At 39.0% G+C, this 22,632-nt stretch overlaps 1 protein-coding gene across 5 annotated transcripts in view; it reads right to left on the minus strand.

Moving 5' to 3' along the window:
- The window catches only part of VPS13A (vacuolar protein sorting 13 homolog A), a 112,561-nt gene that overhangs the window by 69,251 nt on the left and 20,678 nt on the right, over positions 1 to 22,632 (minus strand). For all 5 annotated transcript variants that reach the window (XM_040579143.1, XM_040579142.1, XM_040579146.1 and 2 more), the window contains exons 16-24: positions 22,428 to 22,522; positions 21,540 to 21,682; positions 19,991 to 20,192; positions 19,787 to 19,901; positions 16,929 to 17,065; positions 10,338 to 10,470; positions 9,450 to 9,567; positions 4,537 to 4,675; positions 437 to 521 (exon numbers count right to left, since the gene is read on the minus strand). In XM_040579143.1, coding sequence (XP_040435077.1) covers positions 437 to 521; positions 4,537 to 4,675; positions 9,450 to 9,567; positions 10,338 to 10,470; positions 16,929 to 17,065; positions 19,787 to 19,901; positions 19,991 to 20,192; positions 21,540 to 21,682; positions 22,428 to 22,522 — 1,167 coding nt within the window. The remainder of the gene's footprint in view (positions 1 to 436; positions 522 to 4,536; positions 4,676 to 9,449; positions 9,568 to 10,337; positions 10,471 to 16,928; positions 17,066 to 19,786; positions 19,902 to 19,990; positions 20,193 to 21,539; positions 21,683 to 22,427; positions 22,523 to 22,632) is intronic.

Genomic DNA, 22,632 nt, shown 5'->3' on the forward strand with positions numbered 1-22,632 from the left:
TCAGTATTTTGTTAATTTAAATAAATCCAGCTAAGCAGAGGAGAAATCCTTTACAGTAGAAAAAATATCCAAAACCATCAGAGGACTAAGTACATACTGAAGCAAAAGATGACATACATACTACTTCAGATGTTCTGAATAGAGATTTGTAGAAACATATGCAAAGACATCCTACCAAATAAACATTTTACTGCTTTGCCTTCAGAAAGGGAAGGGCAAGAACAAGCATACAGAATTCTACTGCTGTGAGAAAAGACACAAATATTTTGTACAAAGTGAATTGTAATAAGCTGTGCAGAACATAACATTACTCAACCTTCAGGAACTTGAAACAAAGCCAGAAATGGTGACTTACTCCAAAGGAACCAAATTCAACAAACTCAGAAACTTGACTTGATCTGTTTATCAAATCAGACTTCAAAATAGATCGTATTACCTGACTCAGCAAACGAATGAAGATCCAACACAGGAAACACACCTTGTGATAAATGTGGTGCTGACAGTACAGGGGATACTGCAGCCTGAAACAGGAGATAACAAATTCAAATTTTTTTACAAGAATTCACTGGTCATGCATGCTACTGCACGCCCATGTGCTCCACGGAAGTTTTACGACTTAAGGAAACTGGTATTATTTTAAATACAAATCATTGCATTTCAACACTTGCATTACTAAAATTAAAAGCATGGAGAGACATGAGGCCTAAATCAGGTAGAAACAGCAGGTACTACACATTCATTTAGCTACAGAGAAAATACATTAGGAAACACTGTGCAGACATTCAAACATCCAACTTCACAGATGAAAAGATGGCCAGAAAAAGCACATCATATGAAAACTCAGGGAAGACAAAACCTAGTCCCTCACAGGGCTGCAGTATGGCAACTTCACAGAAGAGTAAAAGTTGAACTGTTCTTTATAAAAGTCACATGATACTAGTGACAGGTGGGGAAAAGGAAAAAAGACATCAGAGAAGACATAAGAGCACACAGAATTCTTCCTAAATTTCACAGAATCACAGAATCATTGTTGGAATCATAAGTTGGAAAAGACTTTTCACAGCATCAAGTCCAATTGTTATTCTAACACTACCAAGCCTAACGCTTAAACCATGCCTGTAAGCACCACATCTACGGATTTTTTAAATAGCTCCAGGAAACGTGACTCAACCACTTCCCTGGGCAGCCTGTACCAATGCTTCACCACCCTTTCAGTGATGGAAATTTTTCCTGATTTCCAATCTAAGCCTCCCCTGGCACAACTTGAGGCCATCTTCTCTTGTCCTATTGCTTTTTACTTGAGGGGTGGGGTGGGGAAGAGATGAACACCTACCTGGCTACAGCCTCCTTTCAGGTACCTGTAGAGAGCAGTAAGGTCCCCCCCTTGAGTCTCCTCCTCTCCAGGCTAAACCGCCCCCGTTCCCTCAGCCGCTCCCCGTCAGCCTTGTGCCCCAGACCCTGCACCAGCCTCGCTGCCCGCTCTGGCCACGCTGCAGCACCTCAGCGTCCCTCTTGCAGCGAGGGGCCCAAACCTGAACACAGCGTTCGAGGTGCGGCCTCACCAGTGCCCAGTACAGGGGGACCATCGCTGCCCTGGTCCTGCTGGCCACACCGTGTCTGGTACCAGCCAGGGTGCTGCTGGCCGCCTTGGCCACCTGGGCACACTGCTGGCTCACGCCCAGCCGGCTGTGGACCAGCACCCCCAGGCCCTTTCCCACCAGGCCCTTTCCAGCCGCTCTGCCCCAGCCTGTAGCGCTGTGTGGGGCTGCTGTGACACAAGGGCAGGACCCGGCACTGAGCCCTGTTGAAAACCAGATGCTAGCAGTGTCTTCATTTGTGAGATGTGGTTATGCACAACCCAGAGACGTAACTGAAAATTCATAAAATGTCACTGCTTTGCCACTACAGCAGATAAAAGGAAAAGAATCCTTATTCCATGTGGTATCACATATGACAGAATTAAATTCTCCTAGTGGAGGTAACCAAATGGTTTATTCACTAAAGCCAGATTTCCCATCAAGCCTTAGAAAGTAGTCCCAGTGGTCTGAGTTTGTACAGAACTATTGCCTTCATGTTCCATGTGCATATTTAGTATACATGTGCCTTGCACAGAGTACTAAAGGAAGGAGAGAGATGCGCATTGTCTGTATGTCTTTCTTCTTGAATGTCTTTGGCTCTGGACTTGTGCAAACAGTAGTTCTCCCTACCCACCCCGATGTTGCTACTTTGAAAGCCCAGCCTCAGACAATCATTCAGAAACTGAGAGTGTCTTCCAGAAATCTAAGCATTATTCCAGCAAAGAAACATGCACCTCTGAACATAGCTTCCAAGGCTCGATTTATCTCACCCTCCACATTTCAATAGTCTCTTTTCTGCCTCCAGCCACATAATTCAACCTTACTGAATATATCCATGTCTATGACTAGTAGATACAAGTCTCTAAGAGTCTTTTAACAGTGAAAGTGTCTCATACATAACACTTTCACATTCTAAGACTACAATGAGAAGAAACTGTGAGAATTTACTTCACAGTACCAAATCACAAGAAGCAAAGTCTTCCACACTGAAGTGGCCAGCCTTCTTCTACTGAAGCACAAGAAAGTACAGAGTGCAAAAACCTAGAAGGATCTGCTCTGAACAGTCTTCCATTTTTGCAGCTCAAGAACAATTCCTCCACTAACTCAAAACAAAGTTGACATGGGAAGCTCTGAAAAAGGGATTCACATCCTTTTAGGTTCAGAAGTGATGTGATGGCAACACAGCTCAGAACAATGTCAGCTACAAGGATAAAAGCATGGGAGTGTATCTGCCACCAACAAAGCAGCAAATTAATTCAAATTAACTGAACTTAATACCAGCAATTTGAGTCTGTCAAGCTCTATAGTAGATGGAAGCTTAAGCAGACAAGTTTAACCATAGGCTTTAATACGGATGCTGCATATAATGCAAATACATTCACACTGGCTGTCTTCCCTCACCTCATCTTGAGCATCACAAGTAGTATACAGGTAATACTAAGCACAAAGGCACTTGAAATATTTTAAATGAAATAGTTGAAGTCTAAAATTAAATTCAAATATAAGTAATGTTATAAAGTACAGGATAATCATCATATGTGTACACATTTTATTTATTTAAAACTAAAATCCCATCACTTATTCTTGAAGGAAGTCTGTGATTAGTTGCACAAAACAGAAACTAGGGTGGCTTTTAGCTCAGGGACACCGTTAGTATATGAAGACTGAAAGAGCATGTCAGGGCAGAACTAGTTACAATTTTAATGTCACCACTAAAGACGTAGCAGGAATTACATGTTGAAGGGAAACTATCTTCATTCTATACATACTTTCAATAGGTATGCATGTCTAGTTGTGTGCATTTACTGTTATTTAATATTATGCTAACATAAACCACAGAAAATGCCACCAAAACTGAAGCAACAGCCATCAGAAACAGGGCAGAATACTTTGTACAAATACGCAAAGATAATAATTAAATAATCTTTTTAAAAAAACACAGAACCATTATTCCTTTAGAATCAAGTACACAAAAGATTAAATAACAGATAATTAGAAGTATTTGCAAACGACAAATGGATAGCCCAATTATGTCTTTAACTTTGAGATTTCACATATGTTCAAATGATAGGACTGCTTTAAAGATACATAGAACATAGCCAGATCATGCAGACTAGAGTGGTGTTTAACATTTGCAACTCAAGAGTTCATTTCCTAGTTTCGTTAAGAACAGCTCATATCAACAGGTAAAGACCACTTTTCAGTAGTAATAAGAACAAAGTGGCAGTCCTCAGTCCTCAAAATGGCATAAAATAGTGACCTGCACCAGTTTTAACTAAGGAAAGGGGGTGGGCAAGTAGGGGGAGAATGCACTCCACACCCATAAACCTTAAGACATGCAAGACAACTGCTGCCCACTCAGGTATGCTGTGTAACTGACTGAAGAGAAGCTGTGATGAGCAGTTAAGTCAGATGAAATGAAGCTTCCACTTTTTCCAGTCAGATGCTGTTTAGCCAACACAGCCACAGCTAGCGGATATTTTTTGTTTCATTTTTGAAAGTTAAACTCCTATCTAAAATCCACATACCATTTAAATTCTAAAAATTCCGAAGTGTCAACCTTCCCTTTGCTAAAAGAAAAACAGCTGAACCCAAACTCTGCAGCACTGATATATATGTAAATTTGAAGGTACAATTAAACAAATCCTCAACAAAAGTTTGTTAACCACAATTACTATGAACTACAAAGTAATTCCCAGACTAGCAGAAGTTTGCGGGGCTGGGGCGGGGGAAGGGGAGGAAGCATTTTAAATTCAGCCACTGAACAACTATTTCATAATTTTCAGCCAAAGATCACAATAAACTAGATCACAAGCAAAATTTCTATAGCTTTAGAGAATTAGTTAAGTTTTTCAAGAAGTACTAAGGACATGCTTGTTCTCCACTTCCTTGTGCTCCGTTCAAAACTGCAACACTAAAAGCAAAAAGAGTTTTTTCTGATATTTTTTAAAAGCCTTACCTCAGTTAGTTTTGGAGGAGAACCGGTAGCAGGAGCACTTTCTGGTTTAGGAATGCTGTCGATTAGCTCCAAGATACTTGTCAGCTTCTGGTCTGATATTTGGATAGAAAGTAAAGGCAGCTGTCCAGAAAGTTTGAACCTGTTTTGTAAACACAGTTATCTTTAAACTATTTTATTCAAACTTTACATAATTTCCTTCTGAAAACACACAAGTCTTCCTAGTCAGAAAACTACTCATCTAACCATTGTGTTTTGAGAGATACGTATTTAATGTCTGTTGCACACAGAAGTTACTTAACTAGTGAACAGCCAGTTATTAATGTAATTTATACTTCCTGTAATTTATACCTCCATTTGATACAATGTCTTGCAGATCAGGACTGCAAATAATACTAATAACCACTTCCAATTTGGCTACATAAGGTATATTTTCCTCCTGATGAGAAATTGTTCCCCCTTGTTTGGCACATTTAATTACTTGTAATAAATCACATAACGGAACCTTTAACAGTATTTTACAGACGAAAAGATGGTTTGGTTTGGTTGGGTTTTTTTGCATAAGAATGTTTACAGCCCAAAACTTCAAGCAAAGTATACACAATACGTTCTAAAAATTACATATATTTAAGCTGACTCTAGCAGTAGTCTAGATATGTAACAGAGAAATAAATAGCATAGCTATAAAGAACGTAACAAAGGAAGTCTTTAAAAATGAAAGCAGTAAGACATATTTTAAGCCTGATAGGCTATGGCCAATATCAAGTAGAATCACTTCAAATGTAAACACTGATTTTTAAAGACCTAAAACCTATTACAGTTTCTCACAGAACTGAGCAGAACAGAAGTAAGGAGAGAAGTGGCTTATGCTTTTATTACAACACCTAGTTAGAACAGATTAAGAGGTCTGTTCAAAAAGTCAACTATCTCCCAACAGTGGGCAACAGCAGATGCTTAAACACATAGGGTGTAAAGCACAGGACCTGCCATTTCCTTCCAGTTTTGCTGTGCTTAACTCACAGCTCAGTCATCAAAAGGAAAAGAATATAATACAATGGAGAAGGTATGAGGACAAAACCCCTAAAATTTCAATTACCTTCAACTAACTACAAGAGTAACTGGAAAGACAGCTCTTCATACCTGAACAAGTCAAGCATGAAATTGTACACATTAAAGCACCTAGTTTTCTACAGTTTATGAACTTCTTCACAACCTTAAGTTCTCACAGGTAATTAAATCTCAACTACTTTTGACTTCTACTCTTAATTCCAGTTCTGTCAGCGATAAATTTAGACTTTTTTTTTCCTTTCTTGTTCTTTTATTTTAACAGAGAAGGTCAGGGTAGATGTGTAGCTTCTGGATCTGAAAGGACCTGTCCATCTTCTGCTTAAGTGCTCCAGTTATCTAGGACACAGCAATTCTCACTTCCATTGCACTTAAACCTCCCTACAAAAAATTCATGTATATTGTTAAGACATTTTTGATGAATGTTTGTACAACAGATAGCCCATGCCGTTACATGGGAAGGGCTTAGCGGAGGCAAGGCAGATAACTGCAAGTAATCACAGGCTCACAAAAATACTCTTAAAAGCTTTAAAGGTTCAGAAAACATCTGGAAGTGGAATAAAATTAGTCCCAACCTGTAGAGACCGAGTCATGGAGGAGCTAAGTACTTCAATAGATAAGGAAACCTGCGCAAAAGCTTTTTTGAAGTTCAGACTGGTTATATTAAAGAGAAAGAAATGTCAAGGATGCCATTCTCAAAAGCTGCAAATAAGTACATTCCTCTAAATTGGATATTTTTTTTCTTAAATGAACACAATTATATGGCAGAATTCTCTTAATATTGGTATCCTAATTACTGGCTTCATACACCTTCATAAACCAGATGAGAAGACTCCCAGCCACTTCCTTCAGAAGTGGGGGAAACATATCACAGGATAAAGCAAACATAAAAAAAACAATTTACACAGGCTAGAAAACTACAGAATCATATTAGTGCTTCCAAATGTCAAGTGAAAAAAACTGTAAGGAGCACTACACCCAATTCTTAGAAATGAAAGAAAGGCAGGTACTCAGATCTAACCACAGTGAAAGCCTGTTTTAAGGGTTAGGAAACGAGCAGATGAAAATACAGGTTAACAGTGAAAGGCCCTTGATACAGTGCTCTTCATCAAATGAAAGACAAATTCGTATTCTCTTCAAGGCAGCAGTACAGAAATGTGCCTTCCTCAAAGACAGCACAAAGTCCTGGTGAATTCATTACTGGGTTTGAACAATAAAATCACAAGGAATTCAATTGGATTCAATGTACAAATGTCAAAAAAAAAAAAATAGACACCCACACAATTAGCTGCTTTTTAGATAACTTAGTATAATAGGTGCTCTCTGAACTAAGGAATTAGCTCATAAAACCCTACTACATTAAAGAAAGCAATTTTGGTACTAGTTTTTGCTGTAGATCAAATGTTTTTCCACTCACCTTTCTCAATCAAACTATGCTATTCCACAGCACAGTTCCAGATATGAATTAAAAGAGCAGGAAAAATATAATGCTGGCTCTATATGCAAGTATACTTATAAAAACAGGAATATAAAGGAACAGCTACATGTATACTGAAAATACACTCATGTACGTGTAACTGAGGTGAGCAATACTGATTCATAATACCCTATACTCAAGTAATTATTAAAATTTAGTTTAGAGGATTTTTGCTGACAAAAGCTATCACTTAATTTTTATAATTTGTGTACAATTTCATCTAGAGATCACATGAGCTTAAATATTTGTTCATAAATACTCATTAACTGAAAATTCTTTTTAAAAAAGAGAAATTATGCAGTGATTAGAGATTTGGCATTTGAAGCAACACTGATACTGACAGTAATGATGAGTTTGAGTAGTAAGATCTAGACACCAACAGAAAATAGAACATTTGATTTGGAAAATACATAACCAAATGTAAAAATTTGTCATACAATCCTAACTGGATATATACTATACCAAATTTCATGATTTCCAGACTTCTTAAAACTCAAAGTGAGAAGGAAAAGCAGCAAGCCCTTAAAGAAAAGGTCAGATCTCCACCATCAGATAAAAGGCTGCTGCACCTGCCATTTCAAGACTGGCAGATGACTCTAGCATATCGTAATACCATCAACAGAATAGATACTGGAAGCATTTGGAGAGTAAAGGAGGTAAAAAATTAACAAGTTTGGCTGCTGTTGAGTCACAGTATCAACATGATAAATTTTAAATGGTTACTTGCTCTTGCTGCAGGTTAAAGAATTAGTTATGATTAGCAACTAACTGTGGCATACAACTTATCTAGTACTAAACTGCTGTCCATGGCATTCCTAAGAGCTGTAGACAGTGCAGGTACTCAAAAAGAAGCAGCAGCTGATCTCCAAGCTGTGAAGTGACTGTATGAGAATTTGAAACACAGAAGTAATATCCATTAGGGAAAATCTTCCCAGAATCAGTCTAAACACATACACTGCCAAAAGAAGAAGCACAGCTGGTAGCCAAGACAGTTTGACAGGTAGTAGTACAATACTGCAGCAGGTGTTCTCATTAAGAGCAGAAACTCCTTAACCCATGTTATACTAGCATAACTTGGGCAGATGTTGATTACAAACCCACATAAAAAAAGACAATTTATTGTATGACCATAGAAATGAAATCTGATTTTCTTTCCTTGGAGCTTCTAACGTAAAAAAAGAGATTCCTTTGAGTTGTATTTCCCTTATCTCACTTTCTCCACCAAAGAAAAAGTACAGAGGAAAAGAGTAAGATGTTTTGTAAAGCCAACCATCAAAATTCAGACTGCAGCCTCCCAGCCTTCCAGAAGGTGGCACCATTATACCATGCAATCATTGATCTGTGTTCATAATACACAGCACAGCTGATGCGTATTATTTTTAAGGTTTTTCCTGACTAAGAAAATCCTAAGTTCTTCATAATTGTTTTATTTCATAACCTGCCTCTTGATTTTTTCTGATTGTACTAAACAATTTTCTGCAATAGCCTAGGTCTATTTTTATGTCATTAATTTTCTGAAGTGCCTAGCTGAAATCTAAATTTCCAACAGCATTAAAAATGAAGTAAGCATATACACTAGCTTGTTGTAGCATAAAAATATGATTCTTATTAATGACATAATAAACCAAATTACCCTGTAATGCATTAATACACTAGTTTACAAGTACTTCAGAACCAACTGGACTTTTTGGTAGTAGTGTCCTTATCAGGCATTAGTGAGGATGCACTTTCCAAATCAAGCGCAAAGGTAATATCTGCCACTTTCACTCAGTGATTTTTAACAACAAAATTTCATCATTAATAGTAAAATACATTTTCTTCTGATTGAGTATAATTTCCATAACCAAATTTTTTGCTAAATAAAGCCTAAGTGCAAACCAATGCAGCTGTTTCCCTGAAAAGTCATCTCTAGTAGGTAAAATGACACTATTAATAACTTAAGTGAAAGGGAGTATAATAGCACATTACTTTTCAGAATAAATTTGTGATGTTTATAGAAGAGACTTTGTAAGTTCATGTTTTTTGCTCATCAGTACTTTCAATGAGAACTGCAATAGTTCAAAACTATTTTTGAACTGCAAAATGAGAACAGCTACTAGAAGGACCTAATTAGAACAGCTAATAATATCCAATAAAAATCCTTAAATATATTATACATACTTATTTTAGAACATCATAACATTTTAACACCTCTTCAACATATGGCAGTTACTTCAGTTTATTCTCTATTTTTCTCAGTGAAGGTATTTTACTTCCAAGACACACACATGGCCAATGTAAAATAACGGAAGTATAATTAGATCCCTGATTTTTTTTTCTTCCCCTAAAAAAGTCATTTACCATAAAATTTCAAGATAGGAAAGAACCCACATACTTGGGCATTCTTGCATCTGTAACAACCATAGCCCTGCTAAATTCCACTTTCACGTCTAAGGGCTGCAAGATATGTTGAGATGAGCATTTCAGCTTCCGAACCTCTTGCCAGTTCTCATCTATAAGAGCAAATAAAACCTATGTTTTAAACACTGAAAGAGATTACTTCCCATTACACATATCACAGAATTAAAGTATCTGATATTAATTAGCATATATTGTTAAAAATTCAAGTGATGTGATCTCTTTTACAGTTCTATCAATACATGGGAACATACAAGAGCTGAGCTACTTAATTTCTACCGTTCACATCTAAAGAGCTACCCCATCTATGCTACAGACTAAGGGCCCAACTCTTAAAATACATGGTACTAGAAGTTTAGGCTCTGGATTCCCCTCTGGAACCAAAGGGTTAATAGTCAAATGCTTTAGACTTCTCTGGTTCTGACTCTTTCAATATTTTGAGTTCCCAATCTACTAGTGAAAGTTCCCTTCAATAAGGGATTCTCATCTTAACCCTCAAAAAATGATCAAGTTACCATTATTCACGGATTCTGCTCTGAATTTGGAGGGAAACAAGGAAAAGGCACTGAAGGAAAATACTGTGAATAAATTACACCTTTATATTTATTATGCAACAAATCAAATGAGACCTCTTCAAAAATAAAGGATTTATCTGAACTTTGTTTATAGCAAAAACTAAGATTGGAATCTAAGGCCTAAAGATATGTTTTAGAAATCTGTAACACGTTCATAGCACTCAATTTAGAACATGCTCTTGAAGTATGTTCCAAAGATTCTCCACTGCTTCTTTGTTAAAAATATAAAGGCGTATAACCACTAAAATATTCCTACTCATTACAGAAGAATTACTTTCATGAATACTTACCATGTTCGCTGTACAGTAACTGTATACTGCTGAGCTGGATATCAAAACTGTCGTAAGCTCTTGACATTATATCTTCAATAGTGCTTTGTCCTACTTTGAGTTCTGATAAATCAGAACGACTTTTGCTTTTCATCTTAAGAAAAGGCACAAAAAAAGCATAAATCAATTTCAAAAATCCCAAAGCATTAATTCCATAAAGACGTGATCCTACCATGACAAAATAGTAAACTTTTAAGTCCTCATAAGGGCACAGTGTCTTACAAACATCACAGCAGAGAATTAATTACTTAAAATTAGTAGCCCGTATAAAAAAAAAAAAAAAAAGAGAAAAAAAAGTATTAAACTCCATTTCTTTTTCAATGAAAAAAGCAAAATTAAAAAGGAATTAAAAATCCATGACATTTTGTACTATATACTGTATAGAATAATTTCCTTTAATAAGTGACTTGCACCCCCAAGTATGAAGTCTCAAATTCTTTGTAACCAGCAGAGTAACTTTAAGGGGTTTATATATATATAAGAATATTACTGCATTAGTCATCTCAGAAACATGAAATTTATTTTTGAATCCTCTTGAATTTAGTTGTGGTCTTACCCTGTTACATGTTAGTCAAACAGAGTAAAAGGGAAGACGGCATTTGGACTGTTCGTGATCTATGTTCAAGGTCTTTCCTTTAATATCAGTCACTATCCCTTTGTCTCAGTTGTGGAATACAAGTGTGAAATACCAAAGAAGTATGGGTATGTGCCCTCTGTGCTGTTCATCTCCAATAAAATATGGCTGTCCTCATCCTTAAATATCTAATATTTTGGATCCATATCGGTTCTTGTCAGGCTCAGATAATATTTTGGATAACCATGAAACAAACAGCTTTACATACTAGTATCCAAGACACAGCATGTCTTTTTCCAGTGCTACTGAACTACAATCACATTACAAAAATAACATACAGATTGAAAACTCAGAATTTACCAAATTAATGTTGCCTGTGTAACCTTAATTAAGTCTGCTAATGTACCTGCATTAAGATACAGTTTAATTTTATATGCCATTTTCCCCCTTGGGAGTTGATCTTATCCAGTACATAACTGAGGGAAAAAGACTATTTGTTTTGTACTAAACATACTCATTCAATGAATGACCTACATTTCACTTAAGCATACATCAATCAAAGTGAATACAGAATTATTAATTGTATCCTGAGAGCATTTAACTTCTGTCTTTTTGTATGGCCAGATTTCTTCATCTTGCTTTCTAATTTCTATTAGACAGGAACCAATCCAAGAGTTGCATTCACTATGAAAATTACTTGTCCATCGCAGAAAAAAAAATCTCAGAAGTATCTACTGGAGTCCAATTCTGAAACATTCTTCTATGTCTTATTCTGAGATAAAATTTACTAATGGTGGAGTAGATAAGGTGGGCTGTTCTATTTCACTTCCTCCATTAGATCTAGAAGGCTGTCTCAAGCACCCAACCAACATCCAGATTGATTACTGAACTCTACAAAGTGCCTACAAATGACCAGTATTCAGAAGAGCTGGTAAAATAATTAGTCACTAAAGTTAACCGATCCAGTTGTAAATCCAAATTATTTTTATGATCTACACAACAATGTTTCTCACTAACTCCACTTTCTGCTCAGGCAGAACTCCGGCGGGAACATGTTGCCACCCACGTGCCAGGCTGCAGGCTGTGCCTTGCTCTTCCACCAGTACAGGACAGCAACAGCGAGCACACCTGTGGGAGATGCACCCAGCCAGAGGAACCCCTCCGCTGAGCAACAGAGCTCTGGGAGGAGGTGAGTAGCTTGAGGAGTATCAGGGAGTGCAAGACAGAAGTAAGACTACTGGAACTGCACCCTACCTTCCCTGAGACAGGTCCAACAGGATGCATGATACATAGAATTCCCTATCCTCTCTCTGCCTGGCCGAACACAGTGACTTAAGGGATAGGGGGCAACAGTGACAAGTTCCTGCCCAGCACAGCAGGTGCATCTCCTCTGTGATTACTCCACCTTCTCAAGTGCCCTTGCATAACAGGTATGAGGCTCTGTAAGTATAACCAAACAATAACAAGGATGATTGTTTATCTAGTATGGAGGTGTTGCCAAGGTTAAGTCAGCCTGTGCCCTGTGTCAAAACTGCTACCATAAAGAAAAAGGCACAGGTTATTGTTCCCGTCAGAAGGCAGTCTCCTAGGGCAGAAGACCCAATACGCAGCCTAGACTCACGCAGAAGCCTGTTGCCTTGCTGGGACCTGGGTTAAATACATGAAGAGAAAGCTTCCTACCCTGGAACAGCCCTCTGATTATTGACTTTTCAGGTAAGCAGCAATGAAGTTGCAAGAAGTCTAAGAGCAATCAAGACAGTCTTCAGGGTCTTGGGACAACTGGTTAAGGGATCAGGAGCCCAAGCAGCCTTCTCCTCTATTCCAGTTCCAAGGAATGATAAGGAAAGAATAAGGAAAGAAACAGGAAGACCCAGCAGATCAATACCAGGAGAATTTTGGGGTTTTTGATCACAGGTTGGTTTACACAACACCAGGCCTGCTGGGAACAGACAGGGTACACCTGTCTCAAATGGAGTAAAAGATCTTTGCACAGGAGTTAGCCAGGCTCACTGAAAAAGCCTTAAACTAGATTTAAATAGGGAAAGGGCTAAAATCAGGCTCACTAGAGATAAGCCTGAGGGCAGCATGCCATTGTTTGACAATGTGCTAGTGAGGTCCTTCAGCCTACTATCTCCGGAGAAGCAGGGAATGGAGATCCACGCAGCTGCAAAGACAAGGGTTATTGATGTTTTACGAACACAGAACTGGAGGAATGAGAACTTCTCCCCCCAAAAGGTAGCAGGATCAACAGCCCAACTAAAGTGCATCTACACCAATGCACACAGAATGAGCCACAAACAGGAGGCACTGGAAGCATTGTGCAGCAGGGAAACTACAACATAGTTGCCATCACAGAAACATGGCAGTATGACTTGCACAACTGGAGTGCTGCAATGGATGGCTATAAACTCTTCAGAAGGGGTAGGCAAGGAAGGAGAGGCAGTGGGTAGCCCAGTACATTAGGCAGTGTTTTGACTGTCTAGAGCTTAATGATGGTGACAACAGGGTTGGGTGTTTCTGGGTAAGAATCAGAGCAAAGACCAACAAGGCAGGTATCATGGTGGGGATCTGTTATACACCACCCAACAAGGATGAAGAGGAAGACAAAAAACTCTGTAAGCAGCTGGCAGAAGTCTCACAGTCACTAGCCCTTCCTCTCATGGGGGACTTCAGCTTGCCAGATGTCTGCTGGAAATAAAACACAGCAGCAGCAGAGAGGAAACAATCTAGGAGGTTCCTGGACTATGTATAAGGTGGCTCCCTCACCAACTGTGTCAGGAAGTTAACTAAGGAAGGTGCCCCACTGGACCTGCTGTTCGTGAACAGAGGACTGTTCTGGAGGCTGGAGGCCATCTTAGGCACAGTGATCACGAAATCATAAGAAGTTTTCACTGCTCAGGGAAGAAGGGGCTTCAGCAGAACCGCTACCTTCAACTTCAGGAGCGTCGACTTGGGCCTGCTTAGGAGCCTCGGACACAGTCCTGAAGGTCCAAGTGGTCCAGGAAGGCTGGACATTCTTTAAGAAGGTAAAGGTGCAGGAGCAGGCTGTCCCCGTGTGCCAAAAAACAAGCCCTTGGGGAACAAGACCAGGTCAGCTGAAGAGGAAGCTTTGGCTGGATCTCAGGAAAAAAAATGGAGAGTTTATGACTTTTGGAAGAAGGGACAAGCAGCTCTGGAGGACTACAAAGATGTCATCAGATTATGCAGGGAGAAAATTAGAAGGGCCAAAGCCCAAGTAGAACTTTACCTGGTCACTGCCATAAAAGACAATAAAAAATGCTTCTATAAATACATTAGAAACAAAAGGAGGGCCAAGGAATATCTGCATCATTTATTAGATACGAGGGAAACAGTGACAAGGAATGAGGGAAAGGCCGAGGTAATTAATGATTTCTTCATCTCAATCTTTAATAGTAAGACCAGTTGTTCTCGGGGTACCCAGCCCCCTGAGCTGGAATACAGGGACAGGGAGAAGAATGCAGCCCCCATAATCGAAGGGGAAATGGGCAGCAACCTCCTACACCACTTAGACACACCAAGTCTATGGTGCTGGATGGCATCCACCCAAAGATACTGAGGTAGCCAACAAAAGTGCTCACTGAGCTCTCATGGGTATAGTCTTCACGGGGTAAAAAAATTGGCTGGATGGCCAGGCCCAAAGAGTGGTGGCGAGTGGTGGCAAGCATCATCCAGCTGGTGGCTGGTCACAAGTGGTGTTCTCCAGGGGCCATGTTGGGGCCAGTCCTGTTTAATCTGAGTACCCTCAGTAAATTTGCAGATTACACCAATCTGGGGGGGAGAGCTGACCTGCTGGAGGGCAGGCAGGCTGTGCAGAGGGACCTGGGCAGGCTGGAGCGATGGGCCGAGGCCATTCCTGTGAGGTTCAACAGGGCTCAGTGCCGGGTCCTGCCCTTGGGTCACAGCAGCCCCACACAGCGCTACAGGCTGGGGCAGAGCGGCTGGAAAGGGCCTGGTGGGAAAGGGCCTGGGGGTGCTGGTCCACAGCCGGCTGGGCGTGAGCCAGCAGTGTGCCCAGGTGGCCAAGGCGGCCAGCAGCACCCTGGCTGGTACCAGACACGGTGTGGCCAGCAGGACCAGGGCAGCGATGGTCCCCCTGTACTGGGCACTGGTGAGGCCGCACCTCGAACGCTGTGTTCAGGTTTGGGCCCCTCGCTGCAAGAGGGACGCTGAGGTGCTGCAGCGTGGCCAGAGCGGGCAGCGAGGCTGGTGCAGGGTCTGGGGCACAAGGCTGACGGGGAGCGGCTGAGGGAACGGGGGCGGTTTAGCCTGGAGGGAAGGAGACAAGGGGAAGGAAACCTTATTGCTCTCCACAGCTGCCTGAAAGGAGGTTGTAGCCAGGTGGATGTTGGTCTCCCCCCACACTCCCTCAAGTAAAAGCAACAGGACAAGAGGAAATGGCCTTAAGTGGTGCCAGAAGAGGTTTAGATCAGTATGAGGAAAATTTTTTTCACTGAAAGGTTTGGCAAGCATTGGTACAGGCTGCCCAGGGAAGTGATTGAGTCACCATCCCTGGAAGTATTTAAGAGGCATGCAGATGTGGCACTTAGTGACATGGTTTAGCGGTGGACTTGGCAGGGCTAGGTTAACAGTCAGACTTGATGCTCTTAAAGGTCTTCTTCAACCCAAATGATTACATGATTCATGACCAATACAGGCTGGGGGATGAGAGCAGTCCTCCAGAGCAGGACTTGGGGGTACTGGAGGGACATGAGCTGGTGATGTGCACTCACAACCCAGAAATCCAACCGTATCCTGGGCTGCATCAAAAGAAGCGCTGCCAGCAGGTCAAGAGAGATCTACCCTGCCCTCATGAGGCCCCACCCACCTCTAGAGCCCTCACCAGGAAAGACATGGACCTGTTGCAACAGGTCCAGAGGAGGGTCACAAAAATGATCAGAAGAATGGAACACCTCTCCTATAAAAAAAGGCTGAGGGAGTTGGGGTTGTTCAGCCTGAAGAAACCTTACTGCAGCCTTTCAATGTATAAAGGCAGCTTCTAAGAAAGATGGAGCGAGACTTCTTACCAAGATCTGTTGTGATAGACAAGGGGTAACGGTTTTAAACTAAAAGAGGGCTGATGTAAACCAGATAAGCAAGAAATTTTTTACAATGAGAGTGGTGAAACAGTGGAGCAGGTTGCCCAGAGGGGTGGCAGATGCCCCATCCCTGGAAACGTTCAAGGACAGATCAGACAGGGGTCTGAGCTGCCTGATCTAGCTGAAGACGTTCATGTTCGTTGCAGGGGCAATGCATTAGGTGATCACAAAGGTGCCTTCCAACCCAAACTATTCCATGATTTTTACTGAAACCCATATGCTCAGAAAGTCAGTCTGTGGCAGACACATAGACAATTTACTTGTTTACCAGTATTTTAGGCTCTGAAACAAATTCTTATGACAAGAGCAGGTAAGGCAATCTAAACAGAGAGTAAGTGGCAGAATTATTCCTATTCAGACTGTAAGTAAAACAAAAAAAGTTGTCTGTATTCACGTAAGATCATTTGTCCTGGAAAAAAGTAAGTTTGCCAATGAATATGTAGAAACAGTGTCATTTTCTCATTTTTAAGTTAACTGAATGACCAAAAGGTTAACTGATAAAAAGAATAGTAACACTAAAAATCAGAGGACCGTTAAAACACATAAGTAAAGAGTTTACTGTTTTGTATTTTAAGGTAAAAAATTTATAGACATTTTCCATGTAACAGTTTAAAGCATCAACAGTGGTTTTGTACCAGGGAAGGAGTATTTTCTAACAAATCTTTGGGGTGAAAGAATCTACTAAGAAGAGTTCAGTAATTTCTGCCTTGACTGGAAAGCAATTTAAAATAAATACCTAATACAAACTGCAAGGGGAACTTGTACTTAACACGTACCACAAAATACAAATTAAGAAACTGGAAATCACATAAAAGCTAAACCATCATTTTCAGTAAGTTACTTCACTAGGTAAATGAATACCTTAAGACTACCGAGATCCAGAAGGAGCAAATTTGATGTATGGTCATAGAATCCCTTTTGTGGAACAATGATGTATGAAGCCATGAGGTTAATTTTGAGGTCAAGAACTTTCTGGGTTTCAATAACGTACAACAAACCTGAAAAATAATACATTTAATAAATATAAACAAAGTAATCCATACAGAAGTTATGGAATTAAAAGAAGGTATAAAAAGAAATTCAAGTCTAACTTTAAATTATTCAAATGAGCTGTGAATGCTAGATGACTAAGTTTAATTGCAGTTACAGGTGCTCTTCAGATTTCTGAACCAGTCATTACAGGCAGTCTTTAAAGAAGCACCAAGTAGATGAAATGATGACAGAAAAAATGCTAACAGACAAGTAGAGACAGCAACATGACACATGCAAATCCAAACAAGTTTCATACTGAGCAGAAATGAAATGAGAAGAACTGGAATGCGTCCCACAACTTGGCAACTGCTGAGTTAACTCATTGTGCTCTGTAGATTCAGAAATCAAGTTGTCCTGGAAGTTCTTATGGGGAGTATTCAACTGCACCGGCCAAACTGCTTGTGTTGTTACTACTGAGATGCTGAAGTTTACACTAATTCTGCTGTCAAGCATCTCCATCTTCAGGTGCTGAAGATCAGCAAATATAAGGTCTTTCAAAAATGCTGTTTAGAAATCATGCAATTAGGTGGGAAAGTCAGACTGTCAGAACATTTGAGATCAAATTCTGGGGTTTTTTTGCTTATCTGAAGAGGAAAGAATAGTCTTGCTTTGCGTTAGCACTTAACACTCCCTTAGGATACTACCACAATCCATTTAATATTTACCAGGTCCAACAAGCTGATGATCACAAAAAGTAGAGATAGTGAGTTACAAAGATGAAAACATGACACTGCAACACACTCAACGTTGCTAAGAAAGCAATTAAAACCATTCCAACGTTTACTAAAGCTTGTCCTGCCACAGGAGAGCTAGATTAGTCAATGAAGAAATGGATGGCAATCACACTTCAGGATTTGCAAGATAAAATTACTTGGATTAATAAACATATTTACATTTTTTCAGTTCCCAATACCCTAACTGTATTTAAGTGATGTAAAAAATTCAAGAAACAACTTTTATTTCCCCTTCATTTGGGAAGGGAACACAGCTGAGTCCATAAAGTGAACTCTGGGAAACTAAGCTTTTGTCTTCTAGTGGTGCTGAAAATCATAAATATTTTGGTGTAGCAAGTTCCTTCCCTTCTGCAGTTCACAGTTTCCCAATGTTGTCCAGCTACCTTCTGCTGCTTGAAAGAAAAGGTTAAGAATTCTTCCCCAAGGACTTCAAGTCTAAATGAATTATTTTGATATGTTTTGGGTTTTTTTTATTCTGCCTCTGAGACTGCCATAGTCCCCTGCAAACACAATATTCTGCAGATCAAATCTTTCCCTGGTAATTCTCTAAGTCTCAGCCAAGATTTTACAAGAAATGCACGGCTTTTTTTTATTTTTTTTTTTTTAGAAATTTTCACCAAGCTTCTCATTTGCAAGTTGAACAAGCCTTTAGATTACTATGGGCAAATCAGCACTCTTGTGATGGTAAGAGTCATTGGATATACCTCTAAAGTAATGCTATGCTTAAATTATAGTAGATACAGAGCATAATCTCATATTTCTGGGGAAAAAAAAATCCATCATGATCAGAACCAGAGTATTCAGTGGTAGTAAGCAGAGAGCCAAGCATACCAAATCTAAGCAAATTTTTGTCCAATTAATCTCAGGAATGAACTGTGGTATCCATACATTTAGTAGTGCTGGAGAAGTTTCTGATAGAAAAGACATGCAAGTTGATCCACCTAACTTTTACTGGTTCATCTGACATTATTCATTAATTAAACAGTTCAGTCAAAGAACAAATGAATAGAAATATAACTGATGCCTGATTTCATTCCTGATATTAGCTTGACAAAAGCAATCGATTAACCACCTATTATGCTTGAGTCTTCTCTAACTGCTTTCACTTATTACTACTGAGTATTCACATTTTTTTTGAGTGTACAATATTAATTGGTTCCAAATTTAAATGTTAAAAAAAAAATCATTCATTTTTCCTTCCAAAAAGGATTTATATGTGAAATCTCCCCTTAGTATCCTCTCCCATCCACAGTCAAGAGACAGGACACTGCGTTGGACATGCCTCTGATCTAAAAACCCTCAGATATCCTTACTGGAACAAGTTAATTCCACAAATCCTAGTTTTAAAAGTATTGACCATTTTAATTAATGTGTCAAAACATAAGATCTCTAGAGATAAAAAGAAAAATAGAGAAATGGCTTTTATTCTGAGTAACTGGAAGATAGATAAATACAGTTCATATGACTGGATCTGAGTCATTCCAAATCAAAATCAACTTTTATCAAGGAATAAAGTGGAAAGCACCTAAAAAAAGGCAGTAGAGTCCTGAAAATTAACAACTCCAGCAAGGATGTAGGGGTTTCATTAGAGGACCACTATCAGTTTTTAAAGACTATGAAACAATTGGGGCCATTTAGATATTTAACGATGAAAGTAACACGCTGTTTTTAACTCTGCATGAAGTACAAGAAAATAAATATGGAAATACTACCTCAGGGTGCAGAGCATATTTTACAAAGGAAGCTGAAGTTAAAAAAGATAGAGACAAAACTATCCAATACCTAGAACAAATGCTCTGTAATGAGATTGAAGAATTCAGCTTATTTAGGTGTCGCATTAGAAAGCTATGAGTTAGATCCATGCATCTCAATACGGAAAGATTATATTTTCATACTCCTGGAATCTAAAAAAATTTGTCTGAGTGTGCAGCTGGAAGAGAATGCGGCACTTACCCGTTGATGTTTTTTCACGAAACTCTTCAAGCTTCATCAGAGTTGCTGATGTTAATTGCTCTAAATGTACATCTTTTGGAGGCCTGAAGAAATCCACTAAGCTATTTATTGTCATCTGTTCAAATGAAGCAAAAATAATACATGGAAAATTTACTATTAAGTAAGATATTTCAAGATTTATACCTTATTCAAGTATTCACTTACTGCATCATATACTATTTCCAGTGGCTGTGATTCTATTCTAAGCCTCTGATCTGCCTTCTCATCCAAAGGATTAGTCTCAAACATTATACTTAAGAGTGAGGTACTGTTGTCTGAATAGACAGTTCGAGAAGAGAGGAGACAAGGTGTACACTTTTCTCGGGACATGCCTGTAACTTCAAGTGAGGCAATTTTTGTTTCAAATCTGTAAAGAAAGGTAAACAGCATATTCAGATGAAATATCCACCTGGGTAGGTACAATTAGATGGTAAACATATAAGGAATGAGCCAAAATAAAAAGAATCGTAAGCCAAACAAAAACCCAACAACAACGACGTATCTTCACATTACCTTAAACATAAATAGCTTAGCCTAGGGATATATCACACATACCCATGCGTTAACTGTATTTCTTTTCATTATCATTGCTGTTTATTAGCCACCCTTGAGTAAATAAGAAAGGGGGTCCCAGTTGTTCACTTCATACACTTTTCATGAGGATAGATGTCAGGACAGGGAAGAGACATGCAAATAAGAATTCTCTAGTATGAGCTCAGGAATTAGATGGCACAGCTTACACTGAGGAACAGAGAGGGAAGGGTTCCACTGCAGAGAAATAAAAGATACACCACAGGAGAAGCACAGGATTTCTAGCCTCATTACTCCAAGGAAACATTTTTGAGGTGTAGATTTATTTTTTTCAGTACCCTGTGCACCTCTTAACAGCTTTCATCTGAAGATCTTTATCTCCCAACACTCAAAGGGAAGTGTTTCACTATTAATTTTTTTAAAATTAAAACAAACAAACAAACACCACACACTTTCTTCACTTTTCCTCAGTACGACAGCATTATTAGGGCCATTCAGATCCACAGGGTAACAAACAGGCTGCAAGCAAAACTTAAGAAAAAATTATGCACAGAACTCAGCAACGTCAATTGTACCTTAATGTCATACATAGATTCTACTAATATGTCTCAAATTAGAGGGGGCAAGGTTTGAAACAGGAAGGCTGCCCGCCCCCAGAACTTCTAAGCCATTACATGTAAAACAAAAACAAAGGATTTCATATTGCTGCTTTTCCTCACGTACTGTGAGAGCGTAAAACCAAACCAAAATCACCAGTTACAGCTTTCTTCTGCAAATCTAAAAGCTCAACAGAAAACTAGAACTCTTCAGTCATGTTAAATGCCTAAATAACCGCACTAGTGGTTATGAGATCAATTTGGTCAGATTAAGTTTCAAAGGGAGTAACAGTTGCTTCTCAAAGCAAGAAACGAGTTAGAAACTGGATTGCTTGTACATAATGATAAACTGAAACAACAAAAAAGGAGAAAATAGGTATTGGCACAAAAACTTCTGAAGATGGAATTTTATAATGGAAACAGTATCCATTGACTTTGTCAACCAGCTGCAGAATGATTATGCTTCCAAACTGCACAAAAAATGACAGCAAAGAACAGAAGTCAAAATCATGACAGAGCCTTAAAGGGACTATTAAACATCATCAATATTTTAAGGAGCAAAGAACAGTTTGATAGAGAAAGTTCACCTTATTGCTTGTGCACCTGGTCGTTGAGTAAATACTGTACTCAAGCCACTTAATGCAAATTCTACCAGCTCAGGAGTTTGCTTGTTTTCTCTTATTGATATAGACATGCTTAACAACTTCACAGAGAACTTCATGGCTTCATACTAGATATGCAGGAAAAACAACAGTGTATTATAAAATAAGTTAATACAAAGAGATGAAAACCACACATAGCAGTTTGATATTGTTTTTTCAGTGCTAAGTAGCTTATATCCATAGCTGCTGTAAAAGTCATTCCCAAATAGTTATTATGGAAAGGCAGGGTTAGAGTAATGCTTACAAACGTACATCTGATGTCTCCACACCACATTTTGAGATAAAGGCCCTCTGACGTATTGTTGCAAGACAGTTCACTGCACCATGCATCCTATCTCACGTAAAGTTGATGTACCAGGCTATTTCTGAGGCTTCAGAAAAACTGTTCTTCCCCATTACAGTCCTTCAATCACCCCTTTCCTTACCTACCCTACCTCATCTATCACTTCCAGTAAATCACTTTGTGAACTTTCTTAAAAGAAACTACAACTTTGTATGAGAATATATGAAGCATTTTGTAACTTAAACAACAATACACTACTTATATGACTTTATCATACCTTGAGAGCAAAATTTCATTCTGAACTTTCTCAGAATATCCAACGTTTTATAACCATGCTCCTGAAACTACATCTAAGGATGCTGTTTTTCACAAAGCCAGCATGCAGGAACTTAATTACAAAGCATCAGAATAGTATTCAAATACAAAGACAGAGCTTCAAGCAATTTTAAAAACCATTTCCTATCATCTTTATGTTTTTATTAGTAGATAAAGCTACCAATTGTTCATTATCATAGTCAGTTACAACTTACTGATTTTGGAAGGGTTGGATCCACAGCTGTTTCACTATATCCAATTGCTGCATAAAGTTTAGCCTTCTCTTCACGTGTCATTAGCTCCTCAAGACCTGTCACATTGAAAGAAGTTAAACTCAATATAGGTATCAAAAATGTGAACACCTGTTATATGCTTTCCAGTGCTTGGTAGCTCTATAACATACAGTAGATACTGGCAACA

This window comes from Falco naumanni, chromosome Z (assembly GCF_017639655.2).
Source record: "Falco naumanni isolate bFalNau1 chromosome Z, bFalNau1.pat, whole genome shotgun sequence".
Lineage (NCBI taxonomy): Eukaryota > Metazoa > Chordata > Aves > Falconiformes > Falconidae > Falco > Falco naumanni.